At 46.6% G+C, this 20,235-nt stretch overlaps 1 protein-coding gene across 1 annotated transcript; it reads left to right on the forward strand.

The window, feature by feature from the left end:
• Window positions 1–303: 303 nt before the first annotated feature.
• Window positions 304–19,818, forward strand: GTPBP2 (GTP binding protein 2). Its single transcript, XM_078606238.1, has 12 exons — window positions 304–742; window positions 1,635–1,661; window positions 4,440–4,624; window positions 5,654–5,762; window positions 6,688–6,885; window positions 7,374–7,548; window positions 11,092–11,311; window positions 11,813–11,948; window positions 13,235–13,293; window positions 13,550–13,721; window positions 14,586–14,750; window positions 15,424–19,818. The coding sequence occupies exons 1-12, from the start codon at window positions 560–562 to the stop codon at window positions 15,598–15,600; spliced, it is 1,806 nt and encodes a 601-aa protein (XP_078462364.1). The 5' UTR covers window positions 304–559; the 3' UTR covers window positions 15,601–19,818.
• The last annotated feature ends 417 nt before the right edge of the window (window positions 19,819–20,235 follow it).

A 20,235-nucleotide genomic window follows, 5' to 3' on the forward strand; every position in this document is an offset into this window, starting at 1 on the left:
AATGGGGGGCGGGGGGGCGGTGGGGGCAATGGGTGGTGGGGGGGCAATGGGGGGGGCGGTGGGGGCAATGGGGGGGGCGGTGGGGGCAATGGGGGGGCGGGGGGGCAATGGGGGGTGGGGGGGGCAATGGGGGGGCGGGGGGTGGCTGGCGCGGGGGGGCACTGGGGGGGGGGTTGGGCGGGGGGGGCGGGGGGTGGCTGGCGCGGGGGGGCACTGGGGGGGGGGGTTGGGCGGGGGGGGCGGGGGGTGGCTGGCGCGGGGGGGGGCACTGGGCGGGGGCTGGAGGGGCGGGGCTGCTGTCACCACCACCACTCGCGGCGCTGAGCGAGGCGCAGTGGTGACGACTTCGTGTCTGGAGATGCACGCAGAGCGAATACGCAGCAGTAGCAGCGACTTCTCCGCGTCGCCGCGATTGTTGTTGTTGTTGTAGTTTAGTTGCGTCTCATGGAAGAGGACACTCGCAAGGGCAAGGCGTCAAGGCTTCGTTGAGTAGACGAGAGAGAGAGACGAGAGCTCGACACGAGCGGCGGAGGGGAGGACGAGGAGGAGGAGGAAGAAGATGGACGCCTTGGTCGACCTGTTCACGGGCCCCGGGGCGCCGTGCGGACCCAAGCGAGGCGGAGGTCGATCCCGCAAGCAGCAACAGCAGCAGAAGAAGCGCACACGGCCACATCAGATCCAGAACCAAAACCAGAACCACAGCCTTCACCAGCCTCAGCCACAGCCATTTCTACCGCCCGAGGTGTGTGGACGTGTGTCGCCAAAACAACAACAACATCATCATCACCAGCACCCCACCGAGCATCGTCACGAGGAGAAAATGTGTTGGAGAGAAAATTCATGTGGCAGTGGTGCTGACGACGATGATGATGTACTGTAGCTTGTTTCGTTGCATGGTTTATCCACTACTGGATGTAACAGTCCACTCGATGTTTGCACGAGTTTATTTTTTCGCTCCGTCTCCACGCTTAATATGCAGTGAGCGCGTTCAAATTCATAGTAATCAGTCGCTGTTGTCATCTACGGCATTTGTAATATGCTGCTAAAGACGATGACGACTGGATTTTAGGAGGCTTTCATCCAGCAGTGGACTGACGCTGAACGCCGTAGAGGTCGCGGCCTAGCGAAGCTGGCGCGCACCGGTCTTTCCTAGTGAACGCTGCCGCCTCGGGCGAGGGGGTGGCCGGCCAAGCCGAGGGCGACCGTGGGTTGGTTTGGGGCTGTCCGTAAATAAAATAAACTTTTTTTTTACGAGAAGTTAAACTTGCGAGATTGGTTTAATAAGTGTTCGTATGTGTCCGTATGCTCGGGACACTATAGATGAAGTTCGTTTTAAAACTAGCGTAATGGGGTGTTTTTGTGTACGAGAGCACGTCTGTAGAGGAGATGGAGCGATGTAATCAGCTGGGGTGGATTGTCACATCGTAAGATCTCGAAAGACGAAGCAGGCTTTGGGATTTCTTAATCCAGCAGTGGATTTACCACGGCTGACAATGTTCTAACGGTTGTGTTTGCACAATATGGTGCCCATGTTTGCTATAAGTGTTGTATAATTCCGTAATCGCTGTGCTCTGTGTAATTTGTTCAAATTATGTCGTGGACGAGTAGTAACAAGTTTCTTAACTTTGTTTCAGGCCGAAGAGGGGAATATAGAATATAAGGTAAGGTCGGTTTGTACACGTCATCTTCCGTCTGTAAACACAACTACACGAGTCACATGGAAGAGAAGACTAAATTACGTTTGTTATTGTCAGGTCAACCAGTCAGAACCCATGGAGAAGGCGGAGAAGTCTTCTAAAAATAGAAAGGGTGTGTATCTATTCCGATCGGTTAACGTGGGATAGATAGCAGTGGTTGTTATAGCACACTGTGCTCTTGAACCTGGCGACCTGAGTTCAATTCCCTAGCCCAGGGGTCGGCAACCTACGGCTCCGGAGCCGCATGCGGCTCTTTGCGGGCTGCTTCTTGACGATATGTTGTACGTATGTACAGTATGTACTCAGATGCATTGCGGCTCTTGAAATACTGAATTTTGTACCGAATTGGAAAGAAATGGCTCTTCTTGTTATTTGGTTGCCGACCCCTGCCCTAGCCCATGGCTAACGTCCGTGGCGAGTGATGTATTCAGCTTCCTTATCGCCTCTTCAATGACCAGCGTGGTAAAGTATGGTCAAACAACACCGCACACGACTGACACGGCATGCGGAGGCGGCCGTCGTCAAGCAGTGAATTGACAAAGGGGTTAAGCATTATTATTGTTATTTAACAATACGGCAAGATGTATCACGGGCCTGCTGTTTCTCTTGTGAACGAGTGGATTGTGTCCGTCGGAACTTCGTTGACAACTACTTTATTGTTAAGCTTTCCCCATTGTAGAGTAATTGCAAATGCAATCTCACCTTAATTGTATGATTGTTTATTGATACTACAGTTAAACGAAATTGAACACATCCCATTTTTAGGACGCTCCTGATAATTCTTGAGTCTCAAGTCGCTTAAATAAATGATTTTCCGGTAGTGTGCTATTTTAGATGGTAAATTGAGCTCTGTTATACGTGATAAATAACATTGTTATCTTAAGTTGTTTAATGTTTATTATATAGACAGTACCGCGTTGGTATTATGAAATGTGTTTTTAGGCAGACTCTAAAGTTATCTTAACTCTACCAATGTTACAAAGTAACTTTTGCTATATTTTGACCATTTTGAAATGTCATATCGTACTGATAAAACACTTCTGTGCTGGCTCACACACTTAGTTGTGTGAGCTGGAGGATCCAGGCCCAGTTCAGATATCATGATGTTAGCCGTGGCCGTGAATAAAAATCGGGTTTCCAGATTCACGTTGCAGCGTGTGAACCATGGTGCCAGGACTGCGCCTAATATTATCTTTAGGTGGTAACATTTAATTAAATCTGATATATTTTGAAAAGAGCATTGACTGGTGAAATACAGTACATTCCTTCATATCGTCATGCATTCTTTGCTAACAGTAATTTACAGTTGGCCTTATGTAATTGTGGTTTCAATAGATCAATTGGAATTATATCATGGGATCCAGCCACGCACGTAGGTGAATGAGATGAAATTTCTGTATGTGCTGCCAACACTTAATGCGTGGCTTCTTGCTGATATAATAAGACAGCTATTTTTAGATGCACGATTGGAATTACACCGAAAGGCAAAAAAGAGGAGCATAGGAATATAGGCAACAAACGCAACAACTACAAAATATTGAGTGTTAACTAAAGTGTATGGGGCTGTGGCAGGATATCGCCAGAATAAATTATGGCTAATGGACGAGACTCGTGACAGAATGGCAGCTAAAGGATGACCAGCTCATGTGCAGGAGTGAGATGAACGGTGGCATCATCGTGACCATGTGTGATTGTGATGGCATATGGAGACCTTCATCCAGCAGTGGCGAGGTCGTGGCTGATGATGATGTTTGGGATAGATTGCTGGATGGACACATTCAGTGGTCACACTGGAAACTGGACTAATACCGGTGCCTAGTTTCCCAACAGGGAACTTGTAATCTGAGAGGAGAAGGGGTAAATTAATGGCCCCTGCCTCTCCCGTGTAAACCGATGCCCTTCGTTAATACGGCTTCCACCTATTATTACATCAGGCGATTCTTGATGTTATGGGAATAGTTTATCAACTCCACAGAGTAAATGTGCGATTGTGTTTTCTTGTTGTCAATTTAAGTTTTAAGTCGTGATACTTGAACATGTATGACTTTCTCATGTACAGCCTGGTTAAAATGCATACAAGTACTGCATCCCATCTGGATATCACAGTGATGCATTTAAAATAGTAACTCAAAGTAACTTAAGCAAAAAGGAAAGTATTTCACGCCAATTAATGCATTATTTAGCCCTTGGTTGTGCCTGGGTCCAAGAGATCAGGCATGCTTTCATTCGTGTGCATGTTAAGACTCTTGCATTACCTTATGCAAGCCATATAACATCTTATTCCCCAGACAGATCAACAAGTCATCTTTCGTGAGCAAATATACACGATTGCTTATCAGAGGCTTCTAGACCCAACCACTGGAACAGAGTAAAGCACAGGGAAATCCATGAATAGATACCCTACTAAAATAATATGGAGAAAATATAGGGCCTCGACTTTGTCTTCCCACCTAAGTACACAGATTTAATCTATTAACACTCCTATGTAAGATTTGGAGCCATCACTTTCACAATCTGCAGTCACTTGATGCGTGGCTGCTTGATGGGAAGAAAGAGGCTCGTTAGACATCAGTGGAAAAATCTATAAATGGATCCCCTATTGCTTCAGAGCTGCATCCTTGGGATAATAGCAACACCAGGCCAAGAATGTCTTGTTGTTAAAGAAAAAAATCATAGTAAGCTCATTGTGTTTGAATTTTTTTTTTTCTGTATTTTTTTCTTTCATACTGCGTCGATGAACAGTTGAAGCTGGTGAACCCTTCGCAGTATCGCCTCGAGCACCTCGTCACGCAGATGAAGTGGCGGTTACAGGAGGGCCGCGGGGAGGCCATTTACCAGATCGGCGTGGAAGACTGTGGCCTCATCGCTGGACTCTCTCTGGAGGAGATGAGAGCCTCCTTGAAAACGCTACGCCGCATGGCCGACAAGTAAGTACTTGTCACTGCCCGTTCCGCCCCTGCCCACCCCTGTGTTTGCGCGCCCACTGAAACACTGATTACAGGTCAACATGACCACAGACACAACAACTTCCTCTTAAGTTTTTACAAACTGCTGTTTATACTGTATCAGAATTTACTAAGCACTTAGGTTTTGTGGCTTCTCATTATTCAGTTACATTTTTCAAAAGCGATGTATTTAACCTGTTCTGACACATGGATCTTAAACGTGTACATTTGACAAAGTGGAACAAAAACTGAAAGGTGTGCAAAGGCGCATGCTTGGAATTACTTTTCGGAGACGAGAAGAGGAACACGTTGATTCGAAACTGCACACGTTTCAAGTCGTCAAAGAATGTTAAGGAAGGTAGGTGGGGGCTTGGGCAGGACACATTGCTCAAAGGCATGACGGCCGATGGTCGTGACCAACTCTGGAGGTGTAGCAATGAAATTCAAACAGCATCGGGAGGCCATCTAGCAGTGAATAAACAAAAGGGATGACATTTTGTATTTATTTACTTAAGTATTACATTGGAATATTGTTAATGTTTTGGTGTGATATGCTCTGGTATGTTTTTAAAATGTTTTTGCATGTTTGAAAGTTGTCTAACATTGTCCTGAACAAAAGCAATTTTATATCCGATTCGTGTTTTATTCTAGAAAAGCATAGCTATCCTGATCCATAATTGATTTATTTGTACTCTATTGTATTTTTAAGTATTTGCAAAACAATCCACCTAATGCTGCTCTTCATATGGGTTGGTATGCACGTTTGTCATGCCAATATCTAAAAAGGAACAGTTGTAGCCAATTATCTCAATACCATGACTTAATAAGAAAAGGAAAATTCAAAACATGCGTGAAAATGTTGGGTTTTTTTCAACGACTGTAATATAATGTGTTGTTTCATATACTACTAATAAGCGCCATTTGCCCCAAACATCACCTGTCATATATTTTTCTTTGTAAGTCAGTTTTATTGACGAATGTGAATTTTTTTATATTATCTGTTTTGAACAGGCTTGGAGCAGACTTAACAATATTACGAGAAAGAAACGTGGAGTTTGAGGACAAGTGCCCAAAAATGGTGGCTGAGGTCTTGATACGGAAGGTCCCAGATGACCAACAGGTAGGTGACTCTTGGTCTTTATTGTGGGTTTTTCATCATATGTCTATCATCTAGAAAAGAGTGTCACTGAGTCTGGTCACCTTGCACAATTGCTTAGCTTCATGTGAGAGGAATGTGGAGTGCTCAGAGAAAGGCCACATGCACGAGAGAAAAAAACACTCCATTGCGGAACTGGCATCTCATGGTTTTCCTGCAACAACGATTGTAGCAATACTGGGGGCCCAGTTTTAGGTACAGCATTGGTGGCACAATAATACGATTTGCTTGGGGGTGGAAGTCAAAATATATTTTCTTGGGCAGGACATTCCTTTCAGCATTCCACAGACTATGCACTCTTATTACGCCACTGGCATAAACTGGATGATCCACACACGTGAAATCCAGTTCTTTCTGTCTATGGGGATATATTGGTGCAAAGTCCAATTTTAAGCCAAGCAATCCTGTTGGGTTTCCTCACGCAACAGTGAATGACCAAGGGATACTTTAATGACAAGCATCCAACTATGGTTGAAAGCGTTAATACATAAGCTCTGTCGATCTGTCTGTCTGTGACACGCGGTCACGATAACTCTAAAAGATATCTAATGTTAATAAAATGTCAGTAAAATGTTGTCATGTTTTTAGGACCTTATCCTTTAGAAAACCAGCCAAATTAATGTATTGCTCACCCAAACAAAACTTGGCAAAAAAACTAAACGGGCACTAATTGGATAAATCTATTCGGCCAATGCGATTACGTGCAACATCGTCTTGTCGCGTGGCTTGGACTTTACCGTTAACGCTAATCGAATACTTTCGAGGACAAGTGCTCGTTGAGAAATCGTTACATGCTCCACGCCACGTAAGTGATGTCTCCCAACTTGTTTTAAATTGCGTTTTGCTGAAGTGCGTCGTGCTCCCCCCACCCCATCGTCTGTGCCGGCAGTTCCTGGACCTGCGGGTAGCGGTGCTGGGCAACGTGGACGCGGGAAAGTCGACACTGCTGGGTGTCCTGACGCAAGGGGAGCTGGACAACGGGAGGGGTCGCGCGCGTCTCAACCTCTTCCGCCACCTTCATGAAATCCAGTCTGGGCGCACCTCCAGCATCAGCTTCGAGATTCTGGGCTTCAACAGCAAGGGCGAGGTGGGTCACAAATCCCAAATGTGTGTGGATAGCCCTGCTTAATCTCCTCCGCTGTTTCAGATCGATGCTAAATATTTCAGTATTTTTGCCTGATCGTATTCTTGTGTTTGCTCATATAATTTACCCCGACGACTCCCTTTATGACCTCTTGATTTACACTATGAATACAATTCCTTTGTAGCCATGCTGTATATAATACAATAATACATGTATGCACTGTGCTATGATCCCAAAGAACTGAGTTTAATTCTTGGCCATGACTAACATCAGTGGCGTGTGATATCTGAATCAGTCCTGGGCTCCCCCTGTACCGACCCGCAATGACCATCACGGTGAATTCTTGTCAAACAAACCACACGACGCGCATGGCTTAGAAGAGTCCTTCATCCAACAGCGGATAGGCAAAAAAGTTAATAAATATCAAGTCAGCAAAACTTTGCCGTGCAAAGTCTGCTCACGTGCTCGGATCTGCTCACCGCTCGCCGCAGGTCGTTAACTACAACGGCTCGCGCACGGCAGAGGAGATCTGTGAGAGTTCCTCCAAGATGATCACCTTCATCGACCTGGCCGGCCACCACAAATACCTGCGCACCACCATCTTCGGCCTCACCAGCTACGCCCCCGACTTCGCCATGCTCGTGGTTGGCGCCAACACTGGTCTCGGTAAGCGACGGATGGATTCAAGCTTTTCCCCACCCATCTGTTAAGATTGCCTTGGTTCCCCCCTGCCCCCCCCCCCATTATTGAGCAGCTGCACAATTTCAAGTGTACATTTTTAGATGCACGCTTTGAAGATGCGGGGAATTGTTGTTGCGATCAACTTTCAATTGTCGGTGAAATGGGGTGGGTGGGATGATATAGTAATATTCACTGGAAGGTTGCCTAATTTGTGGAACTGCTCCGTTATACAAATGATGTTCTTGGTATCATGCCATTCGGCGAAGAGACTTCTCTTTGGAATTATTGCAAAGAGAAGTCTCTTCGCAATAATTCATGGTGACCATTCTCAAACCACCAACTCGCTGCACTTGAGTACCCGGTTTTTAATCGCAAGTGGTTGCCTGTATCGAAACCCAGGATCTAATCAGTACCAGCTCAACACTCTGACCTCTGAGCCACTCAGTCGCCTCCCTCCATAATGCTTTTTAATTTAATCTAAGGCGTGTTGCGTTGAAATGTGTTTGGCTGTGGCATTAAATCCATAATGACGCCAGCATCATTATCCAGGGTCCAATTTGAGTGACTTGCGTCTGCACTCAAAATGCACAGGCTAAATGTTATCTTGTCACTCCAGAGAACTAACGTGGCATGTTCGTATCCACAAGCAGAAACAGATAATGGAGGTAGTTGTTAGTAAGTTTTTTTTTCAAGAGTAAGTGGAATAAGTTAACGTTATTTTGCAGTCGTTTGTGGGGAGGTGACGCAATCAAAATTTTAAAAGGGGATAGTGACCTTTTTAAATTAAAGTCATCTTGCACATGTGAATGTTGTGGGGGGCCTCTCGGTTCCGTTGTGGGTATACATAACATGGTATTTGTGTCACATGATAAGAAGCAGCTCATCACTTGATGGCCGTAATTGCTGGCCCATGACTGATGCTTGTTCATCATGTCTTGTGAAAGTGTTCAAGGGTGCAGTGTCAAAAGATATTTGTCCCGTGCAATCCGGACTAAAAATAACCAGCGAAGAGGAAAAAAGTTGTTTATGAAAATCTTTCAAAGTAAATTAATCTTTATCCCAATTGTATCTCAGCTGTTCTCTCTCGGTATGTCATGAGAAAAATAATCCCTTCGGATCTCTTGCAAAGTAGTGTAACTCTTCACGTTAGACAACACCCCACAAAAGCAGATGTCACAGAGCTACCTCTGAGAAGTCACGTAGATAGAAAAACAACAAAATAAAGAAACTCACGACATTACGATTGCAACACAAGCGGTCGTCATCAGGCGGAGAGAAAAGGGGGGGGGGATCGAAACGTTTTGAGTTTTTGGTTTTTTATTTTGTTGTTTTCTATCCAAGTGACTTTACCAAAAGAACCAACGAATATGAATTCCTGCAGTCACGAAAGTTTTAAATCAAAATTCTACCTCTGAGACCCCTTCAAGTGACCTCTGGTCCACAGTAACGGGGGGGGGGGGGCGGAGGACAGCACGTTCTCTCTTGCCCTGCCACCACGAGTAATGTTTGTCCCATGACAGACAACTCTGCATTCTGATCTGTGAGCCACCCGGCGACCTCTGCTGAGGAAATTCTCATCATCCATGGGAATATTCTCACTGCGTTTGCTCGGAAAATGCGTGCTGGGGTTGTACAATTGACAGTCGGCTGCAAGTGCTATGGTTAAGCTGAACAGGCACTCTGTGCCCCCCCCCCCCCATACGGAGTTTATTTTTGCCAAGCACCCCCCTCGATTGTGTAAGGGGATGTTTTGAAGCCCGATTCTCCTGCTGAAGTCAGGGAAAGTGAAGCCCCGGTTATTAATAAACGTCCCGATCACCGTGTACCGGTCAGCTGAACAAGGCGAGGTGTCGAGTTGGAGGTTATGGCTTTGTGTTTACGCTTGCATGTGACTCTGATAAGGTTTATGTTTGCCTCTGCCGAGTGTGATGTGGTGTTGCCAAGTGGGGGGAAGCAGTAGCGTAGCGGGTGGGTAGCGTGCTGCACTACGGACCCAGCAACCCGAGTTCAATTTGCGCTCGTGGCCAACACCAGTGATGATTATTTGAACCAGTCTTGGATCGCCCCTAGGTCGATTTGGCCTCAAATGAGTACCTCATGCGATGTGTAAACATTGCCACTAGGGAGACATAGACGTATGGACATGGTCCTGGCCACATATCCTTCTTCGTGTGCCGTGACGACCTTCATAGCGGCTCGCAAACAGCACTTGCCGCAAAAGGGTGCTTTGTTTTTAGCGCTGAGTGTAGTGTTGTTGCCGAGTGTCAAGTGTGTGTGATGTGCCAGTGGCTTGAGGTGCGGCCAATAGCTGCTTATTAAATTGGAAGGTGGTTGATGTTGATTGTGTATGAAATGTTTGATGTTTTTGAGTGGTCCTAACTTATATTTTGCTTTGGGGTGCATGAATCGATTTCCAAGGTGCAATTTATTTTTGTTCAGCAAAGTATTTATGTCCTGAAAAAAATTACAAAACAGGAAGGTACCTGTTTTTGTCTGCTTTTATGTTGCCATTTGGGGTTATTTTCTCAGCACCTAAGCCCTGTGACAACCTGTTTGTGTTTGATGGTCTGCATTCCACTGACAGTACTGTAATAAAATAGTAAAAATAGTAACTTGGCATAAAAATACAACACATTTGCTTGGAATGTGGCACTGCTATTTTTGAAAGAGAGTGATGTCCTCGATTTAACTTTGTGAGAACAGCATTGACATTTTATTATTTATTTATAACAAATTGGGCGATGAGAACAGACCGCGGTTGCCTAATTGAAAATGCCACAGGGTCTTTGCTCTTAAGTGTACACTTTAATATCAGACTGTGCCCTTAGATATATTTCTGAGAGGTTTGGCAGTGTAACCGTCAAAGTGTAACAGCAGACTTCATTAAAACAATCCGAGAAGCAATATAGTTAAAATACATTCACAAAAAGCGAGTCAAGGGTCAGAGAGTGGACTGAGCCGGTACTTTTGAGATCCTGGGTTACAATCTGGGCAGCCACCTATCCTAAAACTTGGCTTTCAAGTGTAGTGAGATGTTGGTCTGGTTACCAATAACCACAAAGACAACGTTCCCCCTCATAGCTTTCACAGACTGTAGGAGCAAGTGCTATTCGTGAGCACCTATAACCAGAACCACACACGAACATTTCTTTGCGTTTCCACTCAATTTTCCTTGCATCCAACTCTGATGCTCCTCGTGTAAAATCAATCGGCAACCTCTTTTATTTTTTTACTTTTACATTTTAGGAAAAATTAACCACAATACCTTGCTTATCTTGTCAAGGAGCATAAACCATCACGCGAACTCCAGTCATCCTCACAGCAGCGGCTTTAGTCTACCCATCGAACAAAGACTGTGACCGCATCGCACGCTTTCAGGGGCTCTACTGCGGCCGTCTGGAACGCTCTTCCTTCCGATATTAGGAAACCACTAGAGCTATGCACTTTTAAATTCATTTCTGCTTTTTGTGTTTAGTTTGTTGTCCTTCCTACATTGGCTACATACGGTACATTCTGTCTCGTCGACAGTTGGGACGGCCAAGGAGCATCTGGGGCTGGCTATGGCGCTCAAGGTGCCGTTCTTCATCGTGGTGAGCAAGGTGGACGTGTGCTCGCCCGGCACGGTGGAGCGCACCGTGCGTCAGCTCGAGCGCTTGCTGCGCAGCCCCAGCTGCAACAAAGTGCCGCTGCTCGTGTGTGGCCCCGACGACGCCATGACCGCCGCCACCAAGTTCCCACAGTGCAGCAGGTGGGGGGGGGGGGGGCGGTCTCTTCTTACGTCGTCTTTGTATCAATTGCTTCTCATCATCCTCGTTCATTTATCAACTTGTGGGTTAAGGTCTTGCAACTCTAAAACGAAACTAAAAACTGTTATTTTTTTTTACCAGGTTAGGCCCACACTGAGCTATATAGCTCTTTTTGAGAAGCGACCTGGCTTCTATACTGCTCGACAAAGTGGTTTCTCAAGTGGAAATGTATAGCAGCCTAATACTCTTTAAGTGCACGTTTCTAAATGTGGAGGGAAAAACCGGAGGACCCGGAGAAAAATCCACATGACCACAGGGAGAACATGCAAACTCCAAATATAAAGCAGGCATGAGGGTCGGGATCGAACCCACAACCTCCCGCATACCAGACGAGGGATTTAACATCTCGCCACCACAACCGCCACTTCCTCGCCCATTTCTCACGGTCCTGCGATGCCACTCTCCATCTTGCAACAGCACGTTTGTCTCCGTGTCTTCTCTAGTATCACACCGATCTTCACCGTGTCCAACGTGACTGGGAAGAACTTGGACCTCTTGAAAACCTTCCTCAACGTGCTCCCGCCTCAGAGCAACGTGCAAGAGCAGGAGCAGCTGATGCAGCAGCTGGCCGAGTTTCAGGTGAGGATCTCACCGCTGCCAACCACCACCATTGACACTGCGATTCACCTGATGCGCGTGGTTATCTGTAAATCTAGCCTGAGGTAAAGCTTCCCCTCTCTAATTGGCGAATACTCATTTCTGATAGTAATTTAGAATTATCCGCAATGGAGTGGATGTAATAGCGAAAAAATACGAAGTTACCAAATTTCTGGGAGGCTCAACTAGGACACGTGATGAGCTGCCAAGCCCTCCCTCTGCCCACTTTTACTTAGCCACACCCGCCTCGGTATCCCCACCCACACAATGTGGCCCCACTTTCGGATGCTGGCCTCGCAGTCTACTCATTGGCTCCACCTACTGCTCTGCCAATCCCACCCACTACTTGTGTAGTGACTTAACTCGGAGACGCTAAGAGTTGGAGGCACTTATTCTATTTAACGAGCACCCTCGGCACAATACACACCCTACGCTGGTACACACTCTTCTGTCGCTCGCTTATACACAACTCTACAGGAGTTGCTCGCCTACACACAACACTAGCCGTCTAACACCGACGGCGCTTAACCACAACAGCCAACTACCGTCTAGCAGCGCAATATCGAGTGAAGATGACAGCGACGAGACGACAGCGACGATGGCGACCATCTTCAACAGCACGACGGGGATCCCACTCCATACGACAGCCCCGAGCGCTCGCTCAGGGCCCCCCCTTTTGTGCTCCCAGCGTGGCCTCGCTCCGCCCAGGCCACGCCCCCTGTCTAGAACCTACCAGCGGCTTCCCGGGCTTCCCCCACGTGCCCCTTCTGTGACCTTTCCCCCAGATATCCCCTCTGGTGTGTCACGTGGCCTGCTGACGTCAGGGCTGCTGTAAGCCGCAGATCCCCTTCCCCGCCAGCAGCCAGCGCTATGCTGCTACATCGCTTATTCTATGCCACCGCACTTGCATAGCTCCATCCTCTTCTGGTATCATATGAGTCTAGCGAGAAACCAGAACATTTTATTTAACCCGTACAAAATCGTAAATCTTGCGAATGCTTCAAGACATTGGAACAAACCATCTGAAATGGGGACTGTCATGGCCAATGCAGAGAATGGCGTTGGTCATATCTGGTGCCGGCTTTGAGCCAGTGCTACAACTTCCACATTTCCATGGAGAGTGCTAGTTTCTTCAGAGGACGACCTGGGACAAATGAAAGTGCGTTTATGCTAAATTCTCAAGATTATCTGGTAATAACATTGATTACATTTCTTGAAATAAAGTCTGCTTGCTTATGCACACGTGGCCTATTTTATGACTGGCACAGGTGGATGAGATCTACACGGTACCTGAAGTGGGCACGGTGGTCGGAGGAACGTTATACAGGTGAGAATGTTGCGCAAGTGGAATTCTCATTGTGGATCTAACAGTCCGTGTCTGAAATAATTAAACGCGTGAACGCTTAAAAAAATTTGATAAATTTTTCCGCAAGAGTGGTTAAGCCACAACCAAGGTAATGTGCATAACCCAAGCGCCGATTGTAGTCGATTGCTTTATGAAGTCACGCTTGTACTTGGTCCTCCTGCATCTACGTGGGAGGTCGGGACCTTGAACGATCTGCGGTGTCCTCTCCTCCGCCCAGTGGCGTGTGCCGGGAGGGCGATGGCTTCGTCGTGGGGCCCACGGAACGCGGTGAGTTCCTGCCGGTCGCCGTCGCCACCATACAGAGGAACCGCGCGCCGAGCCGTGTGCTGCGCGCCGGCCAGGCCGCCACGCTCGCGCTGGGCCTCTTCGACCGCTACCTCCTGCGCAAGGTGAGCGGTGTCCACCAGGGGGCTTGCCGGGTAACCGAGGACACACGACAAATCCGATGAGAGCTTGGGCTACCCGATTGTGTCAGTAAGCGATTACTCTGCCGATTATCGATCCGGTTGTAGAGTAGGGATGTACGCAGTGCGCGCAGTCGAGAGGGTCAAATTGGGGAAGAGCAGGTGTGCGCGTTGGGGCGCGAGGTTGGTGCCGGAGAGGCGGGAGGTGGGGGCGATGATTAGGGATTAGTGAGCGCAAGAGGCGACGTAGAGGCGACAGCTTAAGTGGGGAGCACGTGAGGTACATAAGCGGGAGTGCGCGTGAGTAAAGGGAGTTTGTTCGGGGACCAAGAGAGAAGACATCTCGCCGCTGCCACTCGGGTCGTCAACGGGACCTCGCCCCTCACGCCGTCGCCGGGCGGGTGTTCGCTGAACCCCCCACCTGGGACAGACGGGTGAGTGGGTACGGGGCGGTGTAGGGAAGGGCAGACGGCAGTGGCGAGATAGGAGAGAGTAGGTGAGGTGCGGGGTAGATGAGTGTGGGTAGTAGGAGAAGCAGAGTGTGTGGTGATGGTGAAAGGCAGTCATTGGTGTGCCTACAAGGGGTGTGAGAGTAGGATTAGTAAAGTGTAAGCAGGTGACCTGTTACTCCGTGTCAGTGAGAGTAATTTCATACACTACACGATTACTCGACTAAAGAAAAAACGGTTGGACTGGGAGGTGACGTCATCTGCTTCAGCCGTGTCATGCTGGGCGTTGCTTCGTCAATGGTCCTCGTGATGTTCAGTAAAGTCAACATTCCGTTGCGTACCTAACTGTTACTCCTCCCCACTGCTGTTCGTGGTCTGCCCCCACCCCTCCCCCCAAAAGGGCATGGTGCTGGTGAGCCCCAAAATGTGCCCCACCGTGTGCTGGGCGTTCGATGCCGAGATCGTGCTGTTGTTCCACGCCAAGACGGTGCGGCAGGGCTTCCAGGTGACGGTGCACGTGAGCAACGTGCGGCAGACCGCAATCGTGGAGGACATCCTCGACAAGGTGAGCGGGGCGGCGGTTGGGGGGGGGGGGGTCCGTGGTTGTCGGGACCTAAAGGGAAACGGTGTCAACAGTTGGCTGGTTGCAGGAGCCGAGTGGCTAGGCCCAGGGCTGTTCGAAACCTACGCGTACAAAAGCCGAGCCAAAAAATGTACAAGTCAAATTAGCCTTCTTCTTGAGATATAAATCTTGTTTCTTGTTAGCCACGTGCCATTAGCTTGTCCGCAGTCGTTTAGAGTGATAATCTCATGACTATGGACTTGGTGATGATCTGTTTATTATTATTTGATGTCCCATAATTATGCAAATTAAATTCAAAAGGCAATTAAATTTCGCAATGCTATTTTGATACATTCGATGCAATTGGTGTTGTTATAATAATAATGAAATATCCAGGAAAACTTCATGGAGTTTCAAGATCAATGTTTTTTTTTGCGATACTGCATGAGCAGTGGAGCATGAGCACACAAATAACAACATTCGTCAATAACACTGCCCTGAAAGGACAAACATACAATAGGCGACATGTTAGGAGAAATGGCCCTTCTACGTCGTACAAAACGCTTTTTTCCAGAGGGTCCTGCATTGGCATGTTTGGCCAGTTCTGTCGTCGTTGCAGAGGCGTTTTGAGTCAAAAACTCGAATTATAATTTCCGACGGCCGTGACTGCTTGCAGGAGAACGTGCGGACAGGTGAGAACGCCGTGGTGACGCTGCGCTTCATCAAGCAGCCCGAGTACATCCGCCTGGGCGCCAAGCTGCTCATCCGCGAGGGCGCCACCCGAGGCATGGGTCACGTAACCAAGCTGCACTCGCTGCCGGCCTCTCCGTCGTCCGACGACAGTTCCTCGTGAAAGCGGCGAGCCGAGGATGAAGTAAGAGAAGAGACTGCTGTCGATTCCCCCTTTCGGCAAGGGTTACCTTATGAACGTGTGCGGTTCCCTGGTGCTGCAGGCTTTGGCCGGATACGGTGAAGACATTTTAAAACGCAATGCTAGTTTTGTTCTCCTTGTATTTTAACCCGAGACGCATTCTTCTTAAACTCCACACACACCCACAGAGGTTTCACCATATATGCAGTGATCTCCATCAGCAAAGACAAATCGTTTTTTTAGTTTTACAGTATATGCATGTGCAGATGTCACGAGGTAAACATCTCCTTACTTAACAGTGGAGCACAATATAGTCACGAACAGCAGGGCTGCAGTTTGTTTTAGAATAAGATAACGGGACTTCCACGGTGGAGCGCTTGGAGTTTATCAATGCAGCGCTCTTTCCGAGATGGGAGCTCAATCAGGTTAAAGGTCATAGTGGGCACGTGCTCATGACACAGCAGGTCACGGGACGCAGGCCTTGCCTGAACTGAACCCATGAGTCCACGCTCACATTGTACCCTGCGCTCATGAAGTAGCAGACTTTTACTCAGCCTTCTAGCTCACCGTTGATCCAGCAAGATAAGTCGCAGGCTCACTCAGGCTTTTCAGCTCATCTCGATTCAACAAGGAGTCTTTTATTGTTCTCACTCCAGTGTTATTGAAACACTTGTGCATGCACATTTCCCAACCCCTTCGAGGCACGAGTCTCCGGCTCCCTTCTGATTTGCGCAACGGCCAGTCCTAGGTTTTGGTGGGGTTTATTCGCCATGGGACCATGTCTGCATTGGTCACGTGGCTTTTAAAGTTGCTTGTGCTGGCACGACCAGATACGTGTCTCCTCGAAATAATATGAGAGGATCAACCTTGTCCTGCATATAAGTGTGGTGGGTCTTTTGGGGCGGGACCCCTAAAAATAAAAAGACATTCGCATTTGTGGCGTTTACAAATTGAACGGCATGCAAAGCAATGCTTACTTTTTGTCATCCGCGTCTCCACTTTGCACATACATGTCAAGTGCCAATCATTCGGGCACTACTGTAGAGTACTGCACTGCACTTATGATCCAAATAAGATAAATAAAAAAATGTAAGTGACTTTCAACCCATTACAATTTTTTATGCAATTATATGCATGCTTGAGCAAGATAAGAAGCTTCCAATTGGTCAGCTGCCGTCTTCTTCTAAATAATTGAGTAACGCGAGTAAAACTTAATAGACCGGAGTGTACCCTAGTCACGAATTAGCTCTGGTATTTCGAGGACAACGCTGTGTCTGCCTCGCAAAAAACCTATCGCTGGCTCGCTCGTCGTTTTGCCAGTCTGGTTGGAGTAGCAGAACTCTTTCTTCGTACGGGCGTACCACTGTGGAGTTTCAATATTTATTTGAGTTTGTGTGTTGACATTACAATGTATGCTGCAATCAGTGCAATTACCACCTTGTTATCTTCTGTGTGCTTCTAATTAACATCTGATGAGGACAGTGCACTGTTGGTGCTATTGGCAGTGTGATGTATTTAAGAAACGACTGTTGACTTTGTCAGCCTTGATGCCAAGACAGGAGCTAATTGTGTCTTCATGGTTTTTTTTAGTTATCAAAAACATAGGTAGATTTTACAATATAATTCTGGTATTTGTGGATAAGTTACAACATGTTATACTCGTAACTGCTCATTTTATACTCCAGCACTGTTTGGAATTTCATCAGCATGATTTTACGTTCTGTTTGAAGCATACGCTGTTTGTTTTACAAGATAAACAAATCTAATTTTACAGGTTAAACAAATATATCTGCGCACCTGTATATATGTGTATATATTTGTGTGTGTGTATATCTATGTGTATGTAAGAGATATGCATTATACATATGTATTGTATGCATATATTGGTGCATACGTGTATGTTATATGCAGTCTCAGTGACACTGACGTGAAATATCATACGCCAAGCACACGCACAAGGTATCTTTGATCTTCATTACATCGACTCAAGTACTACTTGCGTAGCTTTTCGTGGCCGTACTGTAGTGCGCTTCGATGTTTTGTTTCGGGTTGTACCGCGGCTCGTTTGGTGCGGTGGCAAACGGATTCCTGTGAAAAGCTTTCGGCACGTGCATCGATATCGTGCTGAACGATGCGCGCTACAACCCAATAACACATCGGCGACCTTGATAACCCTCGTCCTCGGCTGTGGCAGGTGCCAGTTGCTCATCGCTAACGCTAAACAGGGGGACTTTACCACATGCCTGCCCTTCTGTTCTGCATGCCCTGTGCCTGCCATGCCCTGCTCGAGGCCGAGGGAAACTAGGAAAATCTCCATCGCACTTGCAACATTGCTTGAGGAAAATGGTGCCTTTTGGCATTCACTGCTGCATCATTTTAACGATAAAGTTTTTGGTCCACTCAAAAAAGGATGTGTACTTAAATAAGTTTTACAACTTTATACAATGCATTTTAATGCAGTTAAGGTCTTGACCGTCGTGTTTTTTTTAGCATGCCAAATACTTCCTGTTCAAACTTCGCAATATTGTACCCATTGTTAAAGAGGTTGCTGTGTTGTAATTATTAAGTACTGGCACCGATCTCAGCTAAAGGCCCTTTCCTTCTTCACATCCGTTGAGATAAAGTGATGCAGGTTTTATGGAAAATGAGTTTCAGGATAAAAAAAAAATGCTCCCAAAAAATGCTCTTAAGATAGAAATTGGATTGACAGTCACCGTGTAGAAGGTTAAAGAAAATCGGGGGGTGGTGGTAGAATTTTTTTCTAATCGTTGGAAAGGAACACCACCAAGACGCTCGTCAAATAGACTTCACCGACGTCCACCCAGCAGGCTGCTGGCCGACAGACTTCACGTTAAACTTCCGGCTGTGCCGTCCATCTGCGATGTGCACAGGGGATTCGAAATCCTTCTACGTGTCAACGTTACCCAATTTTATTTCAACATTCATAGCACTTAGCGAGCGTGCATCATAAATGTTGTTTGTTATTGGAATGCTCGTGTTCAACATTACGAGGTTTATTTACTAGTCTGGAAAAGCACTTTTGGTCGATTTAGTTTTGTTATTAATTCAACGTCCAATGATATCAACGGTCCCAGATCTTGTCTTATTCTTGCGCGTGAGCGTTCGAACTCACCCCTCGGCTGTTGTCGTCGTCGTTGTTGTCTCACGTCGCATGTGCATGTGGTCCTGTTAAGCGGATTAACGCACGATGGAGAAAGAATCCTGGCTAAACTTCACGGAAATATAAAAGGGGCAAATCTGAATGGACGCACTGCAAAATATTTAATGTTTGAAACGTCTAATGGAGTTGCTGCCATTCACTTTTTAATTTCTACTACAATTGGTAGCATTGATGTTTAACAGAATCGTCATCTTTATTTATCCTGGAGGAATTAGATGAGATATGAAGCTCTTTCACAGAATCCTATGATATTGATACGAGCTGTTAAGCATTCTCTTATAACTCTGGCTCCAGGGTGTACTTTTAAAGGTAATTTTACAAGATTTGGCTTATTTATGGAGCAAATCAGATTTTACGAACACTCTACTGAATGCATCGCCACCATCCCAGCATGGTTTAAAATTCCAGTTCCGTTAATGTTACGCCGTGGTATTTGGAGCATTTGTCTGCTTAATGCGGATAAATGATTTCAAACTGAATAACCCTGCTAAGTAAAGATTCCATTTTATGATTACACTGATCACCTACATCTTTTAAAGTGTATAGAAATATACGAAAGTGAATGGCGGTCGCCTTCGTGGATAACACGACCTTAAAACGTTTGCAGTGCTGTCGTGTATTGCAAGGTTTACTACGATCCCCGTCGCCCCCCTCCTATTTGGGGTCTAAACATCCGTGACGTTTTCTCACTCGATGCCGAAGCGGTGAGTCTGAAAATCGGTCGGCGTTTCGCCCACCTTGCGAGCAATCGGTCTCTTGATCGAGCTGTGCACGTGCAGCATGGGGCGCTGGTGAGTTTGTGTGGCTCTTTGGTGCTGTCCACCGTGATCGTCCGGCGTCCGTGCGTGCCCCGTTCCTCGGGTCTCGTACCGCGAACCCGTGAACTCGTCCATCCCGTTTGGTCGTTCGTACGCTTCGTTTTAAGAAAATATATAACTACGGTATATTTTTTTCGGTTTTTGTTAACTGTACATTTTGTAAAAACTAAAGAATATTAAATTGCTTAGATTTAAACTATATTCCGTGTCACGTGTGGCTTGTTTGTGATGTTTCCAAAATTGAAGGAGCAAACTGAAGAAACTAATGCATTAAAAGCGTTCTGATGATGAGGTGGAGGAGACTGCATGGGGGACACTGAATGGCCTGGAAGAGAAGTCATTTCTGCAAGGAATTTACAAGTGCCAGGAATTACATGAAAAGTGCATTGTTAAAGAGGGCGATTATGTAGAAAAATGTGGTTCTTATCGGTGTATGCATGTTAGAAGTTATTAGACTCAAATTTTGTACCACCCTTGGGAAACCAAAAGTTTAATTATTGTTAAAGCAGTTGGGTTAAGTTTTTTTAAATATACAATGTAAGTGCTGGGATCAGAGTTTAAGATGGAGATGTTAAACGGACAATGAAGTGCTCTTTCAGGGTTACGGATCCCATATGC

This window comes from Lampetra planeri, chromosome 25, assembly GCF_965212315.1.
Source record: "Lampetra planeri chromosome 25, kcLamPlan1.2.h2, whole genome shotgun sequence".
NCBI lineage: Eukaryota > Metazoa > Chordata > Hyperoartia > Petromyzontiformes > Petromyzontidae > Lampetra > Lampetra planeri.